Source organism: Myodes glareolus, chromosome 24 (assembly GCF_982192425.1).
Source record: "Myodes glareolus chromosome 24, mMyoGla1.1, whole genome shotgun sequence".
Classification (NCBI taxonomy): domain Eukaryota; kingdom Metazoa; phylum Chordata; class Mammalia; order Rodentia; family Cricetidae; genus Myodes; species Myodes glareolus.
The window spans coordinates 14,360,236-14,379,673 of NC_142049.1; the positions used below are offsets into that span (position 1 = coordinate 14,360,236).

Here is a 19,438-nt window from a genome sequence, read left to right on the forward strand (position 1 = left end):
AAACTCACCCTGCTCTTATCTCCTGGAAGGTTCTGGAAAAGATTGTCATTCTTAGAACTTGACCGGATCTGACCTTTATCACCCCTCAGAGAGTGCCCAGCTTTCGATGGCTTGATTGAATGAGTTTTGCTATGTGCCCATGGTGGGAATGGGTCACTCATCCGGCACATACTGTGTGTCCTGAATTTGAACGTTCCTTTGGACTGTGAGATGCTGGTGTCTGGTACTCTTGATGCTGAGTGGGGACTCTGAGCTGCAGCTCCTTGAGCCCCGATCACAAGGGGAGAGAGGGACTATTGCGGTGGGCAGTACCGCTAACCTCTAATGGCTAGCGAATGCCGGTTAGAATGTTTTCAACTTATTGAGGGAGGATTTCAAAGGAATCAACCACACTTCAAGCTGAGGAACATCCAACTCAGCAGAGATCACGAGTCAACGAAAGAGGTGAGCAAAATACAACTTGAAACCGTCAGCTCAAATCAAAGACTGCACGGAGCTGAGGGTGTGGCTTTAGGGGAGAGTCTTGGCTGGCACTTATGAGGCCCTGGGTTCCACTTCCAGCACTACAGAAGAAAAAAATCAATACTGGAGATCAAGGGACTTTGGTAATACTAAAATCTAACACTGTTTTCATTTTAAGATCAAGAACTAGGGTCAGAGATTCTCTCATTCAAAATCCTAAGAGACAGAAATGCCAGTGTGGAGATCCATCCATCCTATATTCCCATCCATTTCCACTTCTCTTGGTACCATCAAAAATCCCTCTTTATAAAGCATCTGAGGTCGGTTTCCTATTTATATTCTGATGACCTTCACATCACCAATGAGAAATGAGTCAGTGATTTCTTTTAAGGGAGAGAATTAACTAATGTCCTGGTAGAGAAAGACTCTGGGTCCAGAACTCAGTATAAGCAAAGGCCCAGAACTCATGAGACAGCACAAGCAAACATGGCTCACAGTAACCAAGTGTGGCTCCAGAGCAAATTCCTCAATGTGAGAGTGTGCGTTAGTGTGAGTGGTGTGTGTGTGTGTGTGTGTGTGTGTGTGTTTAGGCAGTGGTCTCAGAAAATGTGATTCAAGGGTTAGAGTTAGGATCACAACGAATTTTGATGTTACTATAAATCGCATTGAGATCCCCTCAAAATGCTGAAATTACATAATTTCCATATCCATAACCGAGAATTTCTTTGCAGATAGTTTTTGCAGTTGGTTAAGTTAAAGAGTGGCCATGAGAGAGGGCCCTAGACAACTCGAGTGGTGTGTTATGGAAAGGAAAAGTCTGGACACAGACCCGCTGAGGAGAAGTGCTACAAAACCACGGGAAGAATGCTCTTCACCAGCCACAGAACGCTGGAGGCCATGAGCATGGAGCGGGGCCTGGAAATGACTCTCCTTCCAGGGCCTCAGAAGGAACCAGGACTGCTGACTCTGTGGTTTTGGACTGCGTGTCCCCTGATTTGTGAGATGATGAGTTTCTCTTCTTCCAGCCACTTAGTCTACTGTGCTTTGCTAAGGCTGCCCCGGGAATCTAACCCTACGCCAAAGAAAGAAAGTGGATTTCAGTGCCCAGGTTAAAGAATGCCAACCAGAGGGCTCCGTATGAGAGAGTCACACTGTAGTCAGCCTACAAGTTAGAAAGAGAGAAGTCTCTCAGATCTTACCCCTGCTGCTCTTGCTGAGGACCTGAGTTCAGTTCCCAGTACCTACAGTGACCCTCTTACAACTACCTGGAACTCCAGCTGTAAGGGACCCTCCTCTGACCTCTGAGTACCTACCTCTAGACACACATATAAACATTAACTTTTCTAAATGGAGTAAAGAATTTTGTCAATGTTTTGGAGCCTCTATTCATCCTGTAAATTGCTCTCAATGGAACATTCTGGTTTACCCAGTTTTATTGGTGCCTTTCAGTGTCCTGGAGAGCACAGAGTTCTGATTTTAAAAAAAACCTAGCTTCAAGGTGCATGCCTTTAATCCCAGCACCTGGGAGGCAGAGGCAAGTGATCTCTGTGAGTTCAAGGTCAGCCTGGTCTACAGAGTGAGTTCCTGGACAGCCAGGGCTACAAAAACAAAAAGAAAACAATTAACAACAACAAACTAGCTTCCTGCCAATCTGAAGTGACATTTGAATCTAGAGAGACAGTCCCCAGTGTCGTGGGTTGTCTTTTCTTCTTTTAACTTGCCTCAGCAAACGCTATGAGAATTTCATGCTTCATCATTCTATAGTGACCATTTAAAGGCCGCACAAATGCTAAGCCATCTCTTACAGCCGTCCTCCCAGGGAGAGCGGGTGCTGGCTAGTGTAGAGAGGGGGATGGCAGGCAGCAAGTGCTGGAACCCGAGAGATGAGCTCCGCCAGGAGCAGCTTCCTTTTTGTGGTTTGGCAGAGCCTGAGCTTGGACTAGATAGCAGCTAATGAGAAATCTCCATTCTGCTGTTTGACTTTGTATCACGCAGCTTATTGACTGTGTGTTCTTGGGCAAGTTACCAACAACCTAAGAACCCATAATTCTGTTCTCAAATTCAGAAACCAGGGTTATTTGTATGTTATATGTTCATCACCACATCTCTAAACGGATGTGAAGTTATTGACGAAAATAGCAGAGAAGTGTATGATAGAACACAGGCAGTAGCTACAAGTTCATTCCACTGCTTGACAGATTTAAAGTCCATAGACAATTTCTACATGCTGTGAGATCCTTCAGACTCCTCTCCTGAGCTCTGGTGCACAGAGGAGCACAGTGTGGAAAGGAATGCACTCTGGACGTTTCTGGAGAACCCCACAGAGACGGAATTATCTTGATGGCTTCAGATACAGAAGCAGACTCAACTGCCTTCATGGAGAATGACATTGGTATCTATGCACAGTTAAAGAAAGGGTATCCCTATGGGGGGGGGTTCACAGAAAACCCTTGCTTTTCCAAAAAGATTTGATGCGGATTTCAGTACTAGAACGAGACGAAAGCTAAGAAACCCAGATAAATTGTTTGGCTCACTAAGGTTTCCCCACTCAGCACCAAGCTTTAGTATGAGCGATTCTTCCAATCGGCTTCACATCCTACACTATCCCAAATAAAGCCTTCCTTTGTACCTGTAGCAAGTGTTCCAAGACAACCTCCTTCCCCAGAAGACCCAGAAACCCATGCTTGCCCGAGTCCCTTAGATAAAATGACATTGCTTTTGTGTACACCCGCACAGCCTGTGATGGACTCTAGGTTACCCAGAGTACATGGTATGGTGGGAACAAACACTGCACAAAGAGCTTCTATATGACTACTCGGGGAGTAGCAACAAGAAATCATGAGTCTGGTGTTTTTGTTTGTTTTTCTGTTGGTATGATAGACACGGTGGCCAAACAGCAACTTGGGGGGAGGAAAGGGTTTGTTTCATCTTAACCCTTTGTAGTCTCTCATCAAGGGAAGACAGGGCAGGAACTCAAGGCAGGAATCTGGACTCAGAACCTGAAGCTGGGTCTAAACTGGAGAAGTATTGCTCACTCAGTGGGCTTGCTTCCAAGCTCATGAATCAATTACCAATCAGTTACCAGTTTCTTATAATGCCCAAGCTCACCGGCCTAGGGACGGTGCTGCCCATAGAAGGCTCAACCTTCCTACATCAACCAACAATTGAGAAAATGCTCCCCAGGTGTGCTCACAGGCTAATCTGATGGAGGCAACTCCTTAACTGATGACCTCGTTTCCAAAGTCTAGCTGATGACGAGATTAGTTATCACACTTGGATATGTCTGAGACAGAAAAAAATAACACCAAGTTTCCACAGTGCTAGAGATCAAACATAAGGCCTGACATACTCTAGGCCCTTACGTTGCCATCTATACTGAGTTATACTCCAAGGCCACTAAAACAATACTTTTAATCACGATTGGTTTGAGGGTGCAATGGTTGAACCCTTGGACACAAAGAGCTGACTGTGCTTGACTCTCACGGAAAGTTCTGGGTGCAGCAACAAAGTGCCCTGCTTGGCAGTGAGACCAGACTGCCCCCCTCCCATTTGCATCTCCTATCCTGTAATGGTTATTCTGGTGTGGACTACCCTGAAGTGCAGTCACCAAGCTGGGAATGGGAGGTGATGGGGCGAGACTTCCCTGTGTTGCTTCTGGGTCTTGGATTTTACTGCATTATCACATCCGAATCCAGAAAGATGGCTCTGAGAACAGCCAAGAAATTCTTAGTATTTCTGATGGATACCAACAAAATAAGAAACATAGGAATGGACAAAAAAAACCACTGGGTCGTCTCACTGTGGGTAAGGTTTTACCATACGAGGCAATCTGAGCTGGCCTCCTCCTGAGACACTCCAGGTTAGAGGACAAGGTTCATGCAGGAAGGACGCCCCTCTCCAAACTGTAGAGGACATGGTAACCAGACTGGCCCAACTTCCCTGGGCCTCATTCTTAAGCCATCAAGGCAGGAGGGGGTCAACATCACAGCCAACACATTTCATAGAGGAATCAAGGGAATTCAAGCATAACTCGTTTCCTGAATGCTCATAAAACACACTTATGTGCTCTTCGGATGGCAGACAGGGGACACAGTAACCTTCGTCTATCACTCAGAGCTCTAGACGTAGCCAAACCTGCCTTTAACAAGCGAAGGCAGCTCATCAGGTGGACAATATAATCACTAAGATCCCAGGAGAGGGGCAGGAGGTGATGGAATGGGCTCTCAATGTTTTGACATCTAATTTTTGTTAAAGCGAAGAGTGACTGCCATAATAAAGGGAGACAAAGGAAAAGGACACCCAGGGTCAGACTGGGAAAGTATGTGTGACAAACCAACAACCATCATCTTCTGTGGCCAGCAACACCCAGGGAGAGAGGACCCGGGTGGGAATCAGATTAACTTTTAGGGTCAGTCTTTCAAACCAGTGAGACCATAACAAATCAACCTTGGCTGTTCTGGGGGTGATGGCATTTCAAACTCCATAATCTGAGACCCGAGGCAAGATTGAAGTAAACGTGTCCTCGCCTGCTTCTTTGCTAGTTGTTAGTGTGGTAAACATTGACGGGGAGGAAAGGTTGTGTTGTGTGTGTTTCCTTTTCTTTTTTCTTTTTTTTTTCTTTCAGGTTACTGTCTATCATTGAAAGAAACAAAAGGCAGGAACCTGGAGGCAGGAACCAAAGCAGAGGCCATGGAGGAACTGGCTTGTTCCCTGTGGCTTTCTCAGCTTGCTGGGCCATCTGCCCAGAGGTTGTGTACTTCCCACCTTGTGCTAGGCTCTTCCCACCTTAGTCGCTAAGCAAGTAAATGAACCATAAACATGCTCACAGGCCAATCTGACGGAGCCAGTTCCTCAGGTATGGTACCCTCTTCTCCCGTGACTCTCATTTGTGCCAAGTTGACAGAAACTCAATGGCACAGGAAGGTAGTGGCATCTCTGTGAGTTTTAGGTGGCAAGGAGATCAATGAGTTACCCACAAATCCAGATGGAGCACCTGCTGTGGCCCATGTGACCTCTCCTGCAGATGCTCTATCACCAGACGAGGAGGATGAAGGGAACTCACTGGCTGACTTTCATAATAGCAGGCCAACTTATGCCCACCGGTGCTTAATGCAAATGAAAGGCAGGCTTAGGAGGAATTCTGCCTAGCTCTTGAATGTACTCCAAAGAAGCTGAGGTCAAAGATTAACTTGAACAAACGAGAGCTCTGAGCAGGCTCGGTTGATCTACTCTGATGAGCCTGTGAGTCTCTGTGCACAGTGAGTTTCTCATTGGTGGATGCTACTGTCCTGACAGCATTTCTCTCCTATCTGCGTAAGGCAGCACATACCTGGGCGGGCAGGGCTCTGTGTTACAGGCCTGACTCATGACTGGAGGGCGGTGAACCATGTCGCACAGGCTGTCATTGACGATCTGCTGCGTCTGGATATGTAAGCACACGGCAATGGCTTCCTGATAGCCTGGGAGGAGGGAAGAGAAGCAACCCATATAGAGAATAAGTCACCAGGTAAGGTGAAAACAGGATCTTGGGACTTGACATCCCTAGCACATTGCCCTTTGGACGGCATCAGGAACCAGCGATGAGCAATCCCCAAGACTCCAGCCCTTAGCACGCCTTCACCCACCTCTAGACTCAGCCCGTCTATTCTCTGACCTCCTCGCCTGGAGACATTGAGGAGCAGCCTACACTCAGAAGCAACTGCTTCCAAAGAATCCAAAGCTAGGTGAACCTCTCAGTCACGGGGCAGCTTTCCACCGTGTGCAACATTTTCCTGAGGGAGAACTTTACATATTCTGCTAAATAATATCTTTTTTTTCCCCTAGATGACCACACACTGATGAATCCAGTTGCACTTTGAATTGTACGATTAGAAAGCAACTAGTGGTGCTTTTAGGTACAGAAATGCCTGCCATTGCTCAAGGGTTTGATGTGCTTTTGTCTAAGTCTACAATAACCCATGAGGCCAAACAAACGGCCTTCAGGTCTTCATTTTACTTATGTAACAATAAGAAATTTGAAACTTAGAGAGAAATTAAGACTGAAATGGTGGTAAATTCAAAACTGCAGATTTGGCCTGAGGAGATGGTTCAGCTGCTAATGTGCTTGCTGCCCAAGGGTGAGGAGCAGAGTTTAGGTCCCCAGACCCAAGTAAATGCTCAGGGAATGTGGCCGTTCATCTGAATTCCAGCCTCGGAAGGCAGAGAGCTGGGATCCCCACAGCAGGCTGTCCGTGGAAACCAAATTCATATTCGTGAGCTCTGGGTTTGATTGAGAGACTGTTTCAATGAATAAGGCAGATGACGGATCAAAGATGATTCCTGACAACTCTTAGGGCCCCTATATGTACATGCACACATGTGTGCCCAGATATGTGCAGACATACATATAAACATGCACCACACACACACACACACACACACACACACACAGAGAGAGAGAGAGAGAGAGAGAGAGAGAGAGAGAGAGAGAGAGAGAGAATAGAAAGATAAAAATAGATAAATAAGTGGGGAAAAAAAACCCTGGAAGAATAAATTCCCTGCCTCTGGATTCAATGGCCTGTGTCTTGAACTCTGGGGGTTCCAGAGTGTGACATGGCTTTCACGTGCAGTGACAGCCCCTCATGTAAATGTGAACGTTCACAGGCATGCTTTCCCCTGGAGGCTAGACAGACAAATCTATGTGACTCCTAAAGCCAACACGCTCAATCAGTATCCTTCGTCTGTTGAAACAAAAGTGAGAAATTATCGGAAACTTGGAATTGGGTGAAATAAAGCTCGAACTTTTGATGAAAAATATCTGATATTTGAAATACGCAAACGCATTTGCTTTCATGCTGGATACACATTCCGCTACGTTACAAGTCTGTGGCCTGTTCTCCGAATGCCATGTTCCAATTCAACCATTTCACAGCATTTTGCAGAGGGCGGTCTAGGCCAACAGATGTCTAAGATGGCTAGTTTTCTTGTCCAGTTCTCTCTGGTAAATGCCTCCCTCTGCCTTCATCTGCATTGTTCTGCTCACTGCGATGGTGGACTGACAGCAGGCATTTTCTTGGAGTGTTTCAAACAAGCTCTGATTACCCCAGAAGACAAGAAGACATAGCTACAGCCTAGTAACTCTGACTTTTAGTTCACAATATCAGATCCCTTAGTAGCCTCACAGGAGAATGGATGTTCATTTCCTAATAGATTTTATTTGTTTATTTATCTAAGAAAACTGCAGTCATATTTCAAATACATTTCAATTTGTAATAAATTCTTTAGAGAATATATTCAGAATGTTTTGGAATTTTATGGAAACAGGCTGGGGGAAGGTCTTAGAACACCACTTGAAACCATCTGGATAGAATTTATAACACCAAGGGCATACTTTTTGTCAACAGAAAAAAGTTAAAATTCTATTAAATAATTTAGAATATTCATCAATATAGAATATATTTTCCAAAGGTGACCAAAAATATTTCCTAGACCACATTTTGATCCAACAGTGTGATGTTAACACTTCTTACTTCTGGAGTGGATTTGATCAAACAGTTATCTTTAAAACAGAAAAAGTATAAATTTAAAATTCATCAAAATAAGTTCATCTTATTCCTAACAAAATTCAGGTCACTAAATTTACATGCTTAGAACATGTTAGTGAATGTGTTCAGTGAAGTTTATAAAATAAATTCTTTTTGCTGCATGAGAATATATCCCTTATAGTTCATTTTTGCTGTGTTTTGATGAAAGTGTCATTTCTTATTTACACACACACACACGCACACACACACATGGCCATATGGCCAAGGACAAGGAAACATTCAAAGAAATATGTTACTGAGTAACTCTTTCATTGTGCAAACATACAGCACCCAAGACAGAAGTGGCATCTGTACATGGCATCATATTACGGGACTATCATCACATATGTGATGGCACACATATGCACGTGTGTATAAAAATACACACTTCAAAGTCTTCATCAAGAAATAAATGATGACGAATATAAAAACAAAGATTCTAATAGCAGAAGCAGAGCCAATAAAAAAAAAATACAGCTGGGAATGGTGGCACATTCATTCAATCCCAGCGCTTGGGAAGCAGAAGCACACAGATCTTTGCACGAGTTTGACTACACTGTGAGTTCTAACATAGTCAGGGCTACATAATAACATTCTATATCAAACAAACAAAGAAACAAACAAGAAGAATAAATACATTTTTTGTTGGTTTTTATCAGTTTGAGTTAGGTTATTGACAAGTTCATACCACACCCTCACATATAAGGGGTATGTATGTGTGAATATACATAGCTCACATGCCTGTGAGCTATGTGTATGATGTGTTGCATGTGTGATAGATGTGTATTGCTATGTGTATGACATTTGTGTGTGATGCGCATGCATGTGTGCACGTGCACTGGGGATCATATTGAAAAGATTTGCTAGTACAATTAAGTGCAGGCTACTACAGCCTTCAGGTAATAAGAAGAGAGGAAACAGAGTATGCTAAGGCCCCAGAGAAGTCCAGAGAACAGTGCCACGCTTTAGCAAATGTGCATATGGTTCAGTGTACCACACTGGTGGCTCCTTCTCAAGAACCTGTGACAACACCACTGGCAGAGATTAAAGGTGGTTGCAGGCTGTTTGACCTCACGATAGACAGACATCATAAACATCTCTGGAGCCTGACAGGAAGTGACCAGTTATATCCAGAGTAGCTGGAAAAAACTACAGCTCACGGCCTGTCAAGATTTGAAGGATTTTAGAGAGAGCCAAACAGTGCTGGCTAATGTACCATGTCAGGAACACACCTCCCTAGGGAGCATGTTGAAATGAGTCTAGAGTGAGCCGATTCAACTTTTACTGTCTCTCACTGCTTGAAGGACTCCTCAGAAGAAAGAGCCACTTTCTATATGCCAAGAGCACGCCAGTGTTAAGGTTTCCAAAGTGTGTAAAGAGGCATCCGAGGTCCCGAACTTAGAGAAAGAGAAGTTACGTTTGGGGCAAACCCACGATAGCTTTGGGGAACACTGAGACCATGCGTTCTGGAGATAAGAGACACGGCTTGTGTTTCAGGTCCAAGTGAACTAAAAAGGCTAAATTCCTAGTGAAGTGGAACAGACTTCCAGGAATGAGGGAGCCCCCAAGTGAGAGAGGGAAAGAAACGGAGGCAGCTAGGGCTCTTGTATGACACAGGCTGGCCTCAAATTCACTAGCAGAAGATAATCTCAGAAATCCTGACCTCCTTGCCTCTCTACTTCCCAAGTGTTGAGTTGACAGGCATGCCCCTCCACACTTGACTCGGCTACGGGTTCTTTCTCTAAATTCCACAAGGACAGCTCCACACACAAAACTAACTGTAGCTTTTCGGTCACCCGGAGTAGGCACAATGCCACTTTAGCTGGGCTCAGTGCCAAGGTGGCAATGCTACAGAGCAGAGCTCAGGGATGGGTGTGTTCAGAGACTGGAATAGACAGGGAAGGGACAGATGGCCGGGACACTGGAGAGCAAGGTTTGAGAATTCATCTCAAGGGTGAGGAGTTGAGTCACAGGGATTGCCCTTGAGTTCTGTCCCCTAGGGCCTTCCAAGCTACCCACTCAAGGAAGAGCCGAGTGCGCTCATGAGCCAACGGCTCAGAGGTAGCTGTTTCTTTGCTTTCTGACCTTCTTTGAGGTCAGAAGGTACTCAGGGAGCGAGCTCACTGTGCAGCAACTATCTGGCTGGACAGTTAAGTCAAGAGTTATTGGTCAGGGTGTCAGGCGCCCTGGATCACCCGGGAAACTAGGGCATGTCCTTGTTAGGAAAATTTATAGTTTTATATGTTTTCTTTTAAATCAAGTGTGTGTGTGTGTGTGTGTGTGCGCGCACGTGCATGCACATGCAGGCACGCATGACTATGAAGGTGAAGGCTAGATATCAACTGTGGGTGTTGTTCCCTGGAAGCCATCCACTTGTTTCTGAGACATGGTATCTCACTGTCCCAAGCCTCGCTGATTAGACTAGATTAGTCACTTTTGAGTCCCTGGGACCCACTTATCTTCACCATGCAGGCCACCACGCCTGGCTTTTTACAGGAGTCTGGGGATCAAACTCAACTGTGGTGGTTTGAAAGAAAATGGCCCCCAAAGCGAGTGGCACTATTAGGAGGTGTGGGTTTGTTGTAGAGGGTGTAGCCTTTCTCGAGGGAGTGTGTCACTGCGGGGTGGGCATTGAAGTCTCACGGATGCTCAAGTCACCCCACTGTCTTAGTTCACTTCCTGTGGCCTGCAAGATGTAGACTCTCAGCTCCTCTCCAGCACCGTGTCTGCCTGCATTCTGCCATGCCCCACCATGATGATAATGGACAGAACCTCTGAATTGTAAGCGAGTCACCCCTATCAAATGTTTCCCTTTATATGCATGACTATGGCTGTGGTCTCTCTTCACAGCAATAGAAACCCTAAGCTATCGGGTCTTCAAGTTTGTGCGGTCAGTTCTTTACTGAGTGATGCTCCTAGCGCCTTGCTGGTTATTTTCATTCTTCTTCTTTAAGGAGAAAGCTAGAAAGGCACCTGCTCCTGATGGAGGAGGGTCATCTGTCTATGTGTTACTATGTGTCTATGTCTATGTGTCTATGTGTTACTTTCATTGGTTAATAAAGAAACTGCCTTTGATAGGACAGAAAATTAGGTAGGTGGAGTAAAAAGAACAGAATGCTGGGAAGAAGAAGGCAGTGAGGCAGTCGCCATGACTCTCTGCTCCGAGACAGACACAGGTTAGAATCTTTCCCAGTAAGCCACCACCTCATGGTGCTACACAGATTACTAAATATGGGTTAAAGCAAGATGTGAGAATTAGCCAATAAGAGGCTGAAACTAATGGGCCAGGCAGTGTTTAGATGAATACAGTTTCCGTGTAATTATTTCGGGTAAAGCTAGCTGGGTGGTGGGCGGGCTTGCTTCTCCTTCTACATGCTCCTTGCTAATCTGTTCCTTAAAAATATCCTTAATGCTTAAAATAATTCCCAGGTTTACTTCACCCTCTAAGGAGAACCTGGCTACATTTACCAGTTATCTCCTCTGCCTAGCCTGGCCCTGCATGATGCCTAGCCTGGTCCTGCATGTCAGCTTTCCACACACAACCATCCATCCACCACAGGGGCAAACGTGCTTTGCACTGGCTCCTGATCCAGCAGCAAGCATGAACAGAAACATTTTCTCAGGATGCATCTTACTGAGCTTTGTGTCAGCTATAAGCAATCCCAGGCTGCCTAGTTCTTCGACACTGATTTTGATGTAAGAGTGCTTCAATATATCCTTTCTGCGTTTTTCTTACTTATTCCAAATTAACCAGTGAACCTCTTCCCCTCTTGGTGAAGCAGGTTCTTAGGCCAAAGGTATTGTCTTAGTCACTATAACTCTCAAATATATATATAAAGGGAAAAATATAGCTTTGCTATTTGAAGGAATTCATCCCTTTCAGACTTTTGCTAATTTACATATCTAGTTTATATGACCCAGTCATACCCTTCACAATAGACCGGGTAGCTATCCCTTAGGAAAGGGTTTGAATACCTCCCAAGCATGTCGCAGTGCAGGGTGTAAAGCCAGCATACTCCCAGTCGTAGGTCATCTCACTGTCTTTTTCCTGGAGGGGGCCACCCAGCTCTCGTGATACAGGACTCTGGTCACAGGCTTCAAGGAAGCAGCGTCGCTCAGTGGATGGTTTGAGGCCTTCACACTCCTCCTCTGGGAGCTCGGTCTCCGTCTCTGTGAATGTGAGGAGCACCCGACACCTCACCTCACGCACCTGAATGCCTGGCCCACACGTGGTGCTGCAGGCCGACCAGGGTTCTGGGATGAACCTGAGAAACACCAGAAGGCAGGAGAGAGGTCACACGTGGGCCACATGAGAAATGTTATGGTTCTGATGACTGTCAGTTATGTAGTTCATGTGTTTTGAAATCTTACAACTGACAGAATTCTTCATTAAAGGCACACTACTTTTGTGCACAAAAATCAAAGTTCTTGGTTAGGACCAGCGTGAAGCATTACAATATTGCTTGATTTTGTTTTTGTTTTCGTTTTTGTTTTCAAGACAGGGTATCTCTGTAGCTTTGGGGCCTGTCCTAGAACTTGCTCTTGTAGACCAGGTTGACCTTGAACTCACAGAGATCCGCCTGCCTCTGCCTCCCAAGTGCTGGGATTAAAGGTATGAGCCACCACTGCCCGGCACATTACAATATTTCTTAAGATGCAATAAATAAGCCATCATTTGGAGAAAATGACATGCCTTTATTCAAAGATATCCAATCTTTATTCAGCCAGTCATTGGTGAGTTTCCCCTTTGTACCAGGGGGAATAGTGTTGAATCTTCTCCAGACTTGAGAACTCAGCTGCAGGATGAGGCAGAGGCACAGAAGATGAAGCTGGGAAGATGTCCTTTCATGTTTAACAAATACCTGGGCCTTCAAATGTTCTTGAACATAGGTGGCAGTGCAAGAACTGGCCTTGGGCTGATACATTTATTCTTTACCCTGAGTTTATTCAACACATGAAGTCATAAGGGTTGTCAGACTGGGCCTCTCAAATCAAATCCAGCTTAGAACTGTTTTTGGAACCACCCATCAGCTACAAGTGACTTTTACAGTTTGATGCTGTTGGTGATGAAAGATGATAATATTTTGGGAACACATGAAAATTAAATAGAATCCACATTTTCGTCTCTGTAATGAAAACCGTACTCGGGACACAGCCACACTCATTTGCCACCCTCCCTTGTACGGCTGTTTTCCTGCTACTGGGCAGAACTGAGTGTTCACAGCAGATCATTTATTCTTTGTGAGCTAAAATATTTCCTCTCTGGCCCTCTTCAGAAAAGGTTTCTATTCCTTGTACACATTCATTAAAAAATAGGCTCAGTAGGGACATGTATTATGTAAGAGACTCTGAAGCAACTCTTTGTATCACAGGATATTAATAAATTGATAGAAGGATGGGGAGGTGGCTTAGTGGGTAAAAGTGCTTGCCATCTGAGCCTTCCAACCCGAGTGGGATGCCCAGAACCCCTGTACAAAGCTAGCTGTGGTAGTGGGCTCTCCTAGCCTTCCTAGGGCTAAGTGAAGAAAACAGAATGATCCAGAAGCCCACTTACCTGGAGTGTTCAGCATGGGGTCAGGGACAGGCCAGCTAACCTTGAGTGTGTAGCTAGGAGATAGAAGGTGCCTCCTTCACGATTCCTAAAAGTTATCCTCTGAGCTTCACACATGATCTGTGACACACATGCTTGTCCCTGTCACAGACACACACATGCACACACATAGGCACACATGCATGCACCCACATACACACATGCACACAAATAAGTTAATAAAAAAATTAAAAGAAAAAAGTGATAGGTGGAAGACTTCAGTGAGAGATTAAGCTTGGGAAAGTCTGGATTGAATAACACCAGTTAATGGGCTCCTCTACTCCAGCACCTCCCCCATGGCTACAATACTCGAGTTCACACTACACTAAGTCACAGCTATGATACTCGAGTTCACACTACACTAAATGAGACCGACACAATGTGCACCATCGCATAAGCAGAACTCAGGCTCCAGTGCGTCAGCGTCCATTCGCTAGACAGCGCGAGAAGCTGCTGCTGAGGTGTCGAGAAGCAGTTCCCAATACAGATGCCCCAAACTTACTAAGCCTCTGAACAGTGTACTTCCGAAAGCTTCCCAAGTCCTGTACGCAAGGACTACTAAGACACTTGAGCGATTCTCTCCCAGGAGCCCACAGCCATGCTGGGGTGCAGCTTACTCTGTCCTCTCGAGGATCAGTGTCTCAGTCTGATAACACCCACGCTTCCATCTATCTTGAAGTCTCCTCTCCACCCTCTCCAACTCCGCTCCAAACTAGCTGGTCCTGAAACTATGTTCTGCTGTGAAGTAAAGAAACTTGGCCTCGCTTGAGGAGCCGTCAATGAGGAGAATTGCTGCCCCTGCCTCCGACCCTGCTGCTGCAGACACCAGCGTCTCTCAAAGCTGATAGAAAAAAACAGAACTGAAAAGTTAAAATTGGGAATTGGAGAGATGATTAAACAGCTCAAAGCACTTGCTGTTCTATAAAAATAAATTTATTTTTATTTTTATTTTATGGGTATGGTGTTTGGCCTGCATATATGTCTGTGTACTGCATGTGTGCAGTGTCTACAGAGGCCAGAAGAGGGTATAGGATGCCCTGGGTACAGTTGTGAGCTGGCCTATGGGTTCTGGAATCAAACCTGGTTCATTTAGAAGAGAAGCCGGTGCTCTTATCTACTGAGCCATCTCTCTAGCCCCCGATATTATCTATTTCCTCTCTAGCTCTTGCAGAGGATCCAAGCTCGGTTCCCAGTGCCCACATGGTGGCTCACAAGTATCTGTAACTCCAGTTCCAGGGAGAGAGACACCATCTTCTGGCCTCCTTGAGCACCAAACACACGGATGATAGATGGACTTATATGCAGGCCAAACAATCCCACACATAAACAAACCTGAAAAAGTATTTCAAAGAGGTAAAATAGCTCAAATAATATGATACTAAGAATGTTAACTCACTAATGACATCTAAACATCCAAGTGGGGGCTTCTGGATTATTCAACCGTGTTCAAGCAATCATTTAATTTTTTTTAAAGAAATTAAGTTATGTTAATTTTATAAGCCACACAGTAATGTAAAACTCTCCATGAACCAAAGTTCAGGACAAAAAAAAATATTAAATGAGAAAGGATATTTTCTTCAAGGATGAGTTTTCAATGTGAACCAAATGAGAGAGAAGGCAAGCCTCAGTATTGCTGGTGCTTAGGGAAGTGGCCATTGTGCTTCTAAAAGGGAAACTCGGTGACAGAAAAGGCATTCAATGAGTCTGTCTTTTGGTCCAGAAATCTCACCCTAGTAGGGTTATCCTCCCTCGGTAGCTAGAAACACCTTACTTGAGATTTGCTACAGTTTGGTTTACCATGGTAAATTGACGAGCAGCAAGTCGCAGACAACCAGAGACCTTTAGGATGTAGAACAGTAATGACTACGCCATCTTCCTGGTTAATGCCCTTCGACTGCTACTGCCTCCAGACAAAGTCCAGGCTCTTTACTGAACCTTGGCTACTACCAATATCTGCTCCATTCTGCCATTACCAACCACCTCAATCTTGTAAGCCTTTGTCTGTACGCAGAGATCCCCAAGATCCAGAAAAGACGGGTCAGCCACCAGACGCACATCCACTGCCCCATACTGTCACACAGTATTTCTGATACCTTTGGGACATCAGAATCTCAAGTCACCAAATCATCCTTCCCAGGATGCTGCCCCTGATGCCCAACAGTTTCTAATGTCATCTATGACATTGTAGTGGTTTGAATGCAGCCGGCCCCCATAAGCTCATAGGGAGCAGCACTATTAAGAGGTGTGGCTTTGTTGGAGTACATATGGCCTTGTTGGAGGAAGCGTGTCACTGGGAGGGTTGGTTTTGAGGTCTCATACATGCCCAAGCCATGCTCAGGGCTTAAGACCATTTCCTGTTGCCTTCTTATCAAGATGCAGCCAGCACCATATCTGCCTACATGCTGCCATGTCCCCGCCATGGTGATGATGATATACTGAACCCCTGAAACTGTAAGCCACCCCAATTAAATGTTTTCCTTTATAAAAAGTTTCTGTGACCATGGCGCCTCTTCATGGCAATAGAAACCCCAACTAAGACAAACACCGAGACCCCACAATCCACTGTCATCTTAGAATCTCACAGTGTAACTTAGGAAGGAAGGAAGGAAGGAAGGAAGGAAGGAAGGAAGGAAGGAAGGAAGGAAGGAAGGAAGGAAGACACCTGAATTCCTGTCATCTGACTGGAAACTGAAGCCCCTTCTCTAGTAAAGGCTAAACCTCTCTACCCAAAATGCTTGGCACCAAAAGGTTCCTCAGATTCTGTCTGCTTTTTAAGTTTCGGAATATCTACATACACATTATCAAATATTCCGAGGACAGGCTCAGGTCTGAACACCAAATCCTCTGGTTTGCTAGATATCTTAGGCGTGAAGCCTGAAGGTAATGTGTGGTTCTAAGTGTGCGTGAACTCTGACTGCAGCCCATCGAAGGTCATCGAGTACCATGTTGTGGTCATACGTTCTCAGAGTTACGTTATTTTGTAATCTGTGCATACAGACTAGAGTTACCCAGCTCCTATGTCAGCCCATCAAATCTCTCTCTGTCCATCATTGACTAGCTTTAAACCAGGCCAGTACTTATTCTTTCAGCACCTTGGCGCACACGGCCCCCAAATGCAGACACTCATAACATCCCATATTAAATGACTGTCATCCCCACAAGCACACTCAGAACAGGATCTTCCCTTAAAGAAGCGCTCTGTGCTAGTGGGGGCTAGGAGAGCAGATTCCTGAAACACAGCCCGACTCGGTTTGAGCAAATACAATTTTCGCTCCCAGCAAAGCCAAAATAGCAGTGAAGACCGCATACAAATGTCTCCGTCTGTCCGAGTTCTTTAGTTTTCATATATGAAAAAAATGGGAGCTAGGGTCACAAAACCACGGAAACGCTGGGAATCCCAGAGACACACAGAAGGCACCAGGGAGGAATTTAAACGGGTCGACCAACGACAAAGAAACACCAATATTGACTGAGAACCTACCCCACAGCAGACCCCAGGAAGATCAGAACGACAGTTCCCTTGGCTTTCACTTTATAAGCTCTAATTTATTTTTATTTTTCTAATTAAAACAAAAGCCTTTTGAACACCCACACTCTATGTAAATTCAGAGCTCGGCCTTGGTAAACCGCAGTGGTGGGAGTATTTATCTTTTTCCGGCTGGCTTGGCAGGCTTTCCTCGAGGGAAGTGAAATACAGCTGGGATGATCCTCCCGTTTACTGTCAACAAGCAAGCATCCCAGACCGCAAAAGACAGTTGCCACACAAGGGGGAACTGGAAGCTGACCTGTGTTGCGGTTGTGTTTGGAAATGAAGGCAGTGAGTAGAATCAGGAGTGGCAGGAAACTAAAACCTTCACACCAGCCGGCCAAGGGCAGGTCAGCAAATGCCAGGCAATGCGAAAATACAGGAGGGCTTCATAGAGACCTCAGTGCGGGCGAAGGCAGGGGCGGGGTAGAGGCCAGGCAACAGGTGCAGGCGGCTCGGGGTTTCAGAAGGTGAGGAGAGCATAAGGGTCTCTTCAGGAGCAAAGAGAACGTCCGCTTTGCTTTGTGGTGGAGGGAAGGGGAACCCCTATCTAAGTCAGGTGCCGGTGGCAGAAATGCAGACTTGAAACAAACATGGGAGGAACTCAGTATAGCTATAGTGTATCCGTTATTGCTATCTACTAATTCATTAAAATGAACAGCGTTTTCTGAACTTCAAAGGGACCTGAAAGACTACCTGCCCTGTTAGCTTCAAAATTTGTATTCACAGCCAACCCTTTGTTTCTATGGCTGTGATAACACCAAGACCAAATGCAACTTGGAAAGGAAAAGGGTTAAATTTTCCTGTCCCCATCACAGTATGTCATTGAGGGACAAGTAGGGAAGGAACCCAGAGGCAGAAACTGAATCACAGACCACGAAGGAATGCTATCTACTGGCTTGCTTCTACTGCTTGCCCAGTTGGCGTTTTTATACAAACCAGGACCACCCTGAAGGGTTATCACTGCCCGCCCCCGGCAGGCTGGGTCCTTCCACATCAATTATTAATCAAGACAATGCCACACAAGCTTGCTTACACACCAATCTGATGGGGGCATTTTCTCAATTGATGACTCTAACTTGCGTCCAGTTGACAAAAACCTAAGCAGCCCACACTCCCTACTCCTCAGAGAACCCTGGGGTGCTCGTTAAACATGCAAGTGATGCCAAGTAGGACAGCACTAGAAAGCAGAGGGTCATGAGTTCAAGGCCAGCAAACGCAACAAGCTACTCCTGACCGAATTCATAGACATGTAGAAGAGAAATGAGCAGAGTCTGGGGCTGGGAAGGTAACAGGGACTGTTCCATAGGCACAGAGTGCACATGCTGAGAATGACGAGAATATTCTGGACAGGTCAGACAGTAGTGCAAGTGTTCTCAGTGATGCCGAACTGCTTTCAAGTGGTCAAAGTGCCAAGCCTTGTGTTTGACTATAAAACCATAAAAAGAGGGAAATGCATGACTGTTGCGAAAGGGGGAGAATGGTGGTGCCTCACTTCCAATACGCCTGGCCCAGAGTTTATTACAACTTTTGCTTGCTTGCTTGTTTGTAAAAGTGTCGCCCACTGTAGCTCAGAGTAGCCTTGGAACTCATTGTGTAGCCCAGGCTGGCCTCAAACTCATGGCAATCCTCCTGCTGTGATCCTTTCTGAGTGCTACGATTATAGATGGGAATCACCAGGACCCACTTCATTTAAAAGTAGCCTAAATGAGTGTAATGGAAGTGGTCTGCGGACTGCATTTTAAACTCGTCATTTCTTTTTAAAGCTTGTTTTCATTTTAGAGAGAGATGCACTGAACTAAGTGAGCGCTTTGATACAATGCCCTGTATCAGGTCAGTGGAGGCTGTGGATGCACAGTGTGGCCCTGAGGGGCTCACCATGAACGCATGGGGGTTCTTCGTTCCCTGTGCTGCCCTTCTGGGTAGGTTTGAAATTCTCTATTATTAAAACTCTTTCAAAAGAGAAGATTCACATGGAGTGTAGAAGGGATGACAAGGAAAGGCTGAGGAAGCAGGGGTGGGCAGTGTCAGCCTGTTGTATGAAGGTCAGTGTGGCCGAGGATCCCATGCAGGCATTCTGATGTCTTTGATGCTGCAACTCTGGGGCCACTCACCTGCGGCATCCACAGTCCCGTCTGTATTGGGAGTCAGGCCCGCCCAAGCCTGAGCTGAGGCAAGCCAGGGCTCTTGGCCTGCATCACCAAAGAGAGCTAAAGCATCCACATCCCTCTGGGGCTCCCTGCTGGGCTGGATCACACTCAGGAGGCACAGTGACAAACGGGAGTGGTGTGTTCAGAC

General features: G+C 45.6%; 1 protein-coding gene across 3 annotated transcripts in view; it reads right to left on the reverse strand.

Moving 5' to 3' along the window:
- Adamtsl3 (ADAMTS like 3) overlaps nt 1-19,438 on the reverse strand; it is a 251,825-nt gene that overhangs the window by 62,011 nt on the left and 170,376 nt on the right. For all 3 annotated transcript variants that reach the window (XR_015736267.1, XM_087901260.1, XM_087901261.1), the window contains exons 16-17: nt 12,000-12,289; nt 5,792-5,921 (exon numbers count right to left, since the gene is read on the reverse strand). Coding sequence is in view for 2 of the 3 variants with exons in the window: in XM_087901260.1 (XP_087757386.1) it covers nt 5,792-5,921; nt 12,000-12,289 (420 nt within the window). In the remaining variant the exon portion in view is untranslated. The remainder of the gene's footprint in view (nt 1-5,791; nt 5,922-11,999; nt 12,290-19,438) is intronic.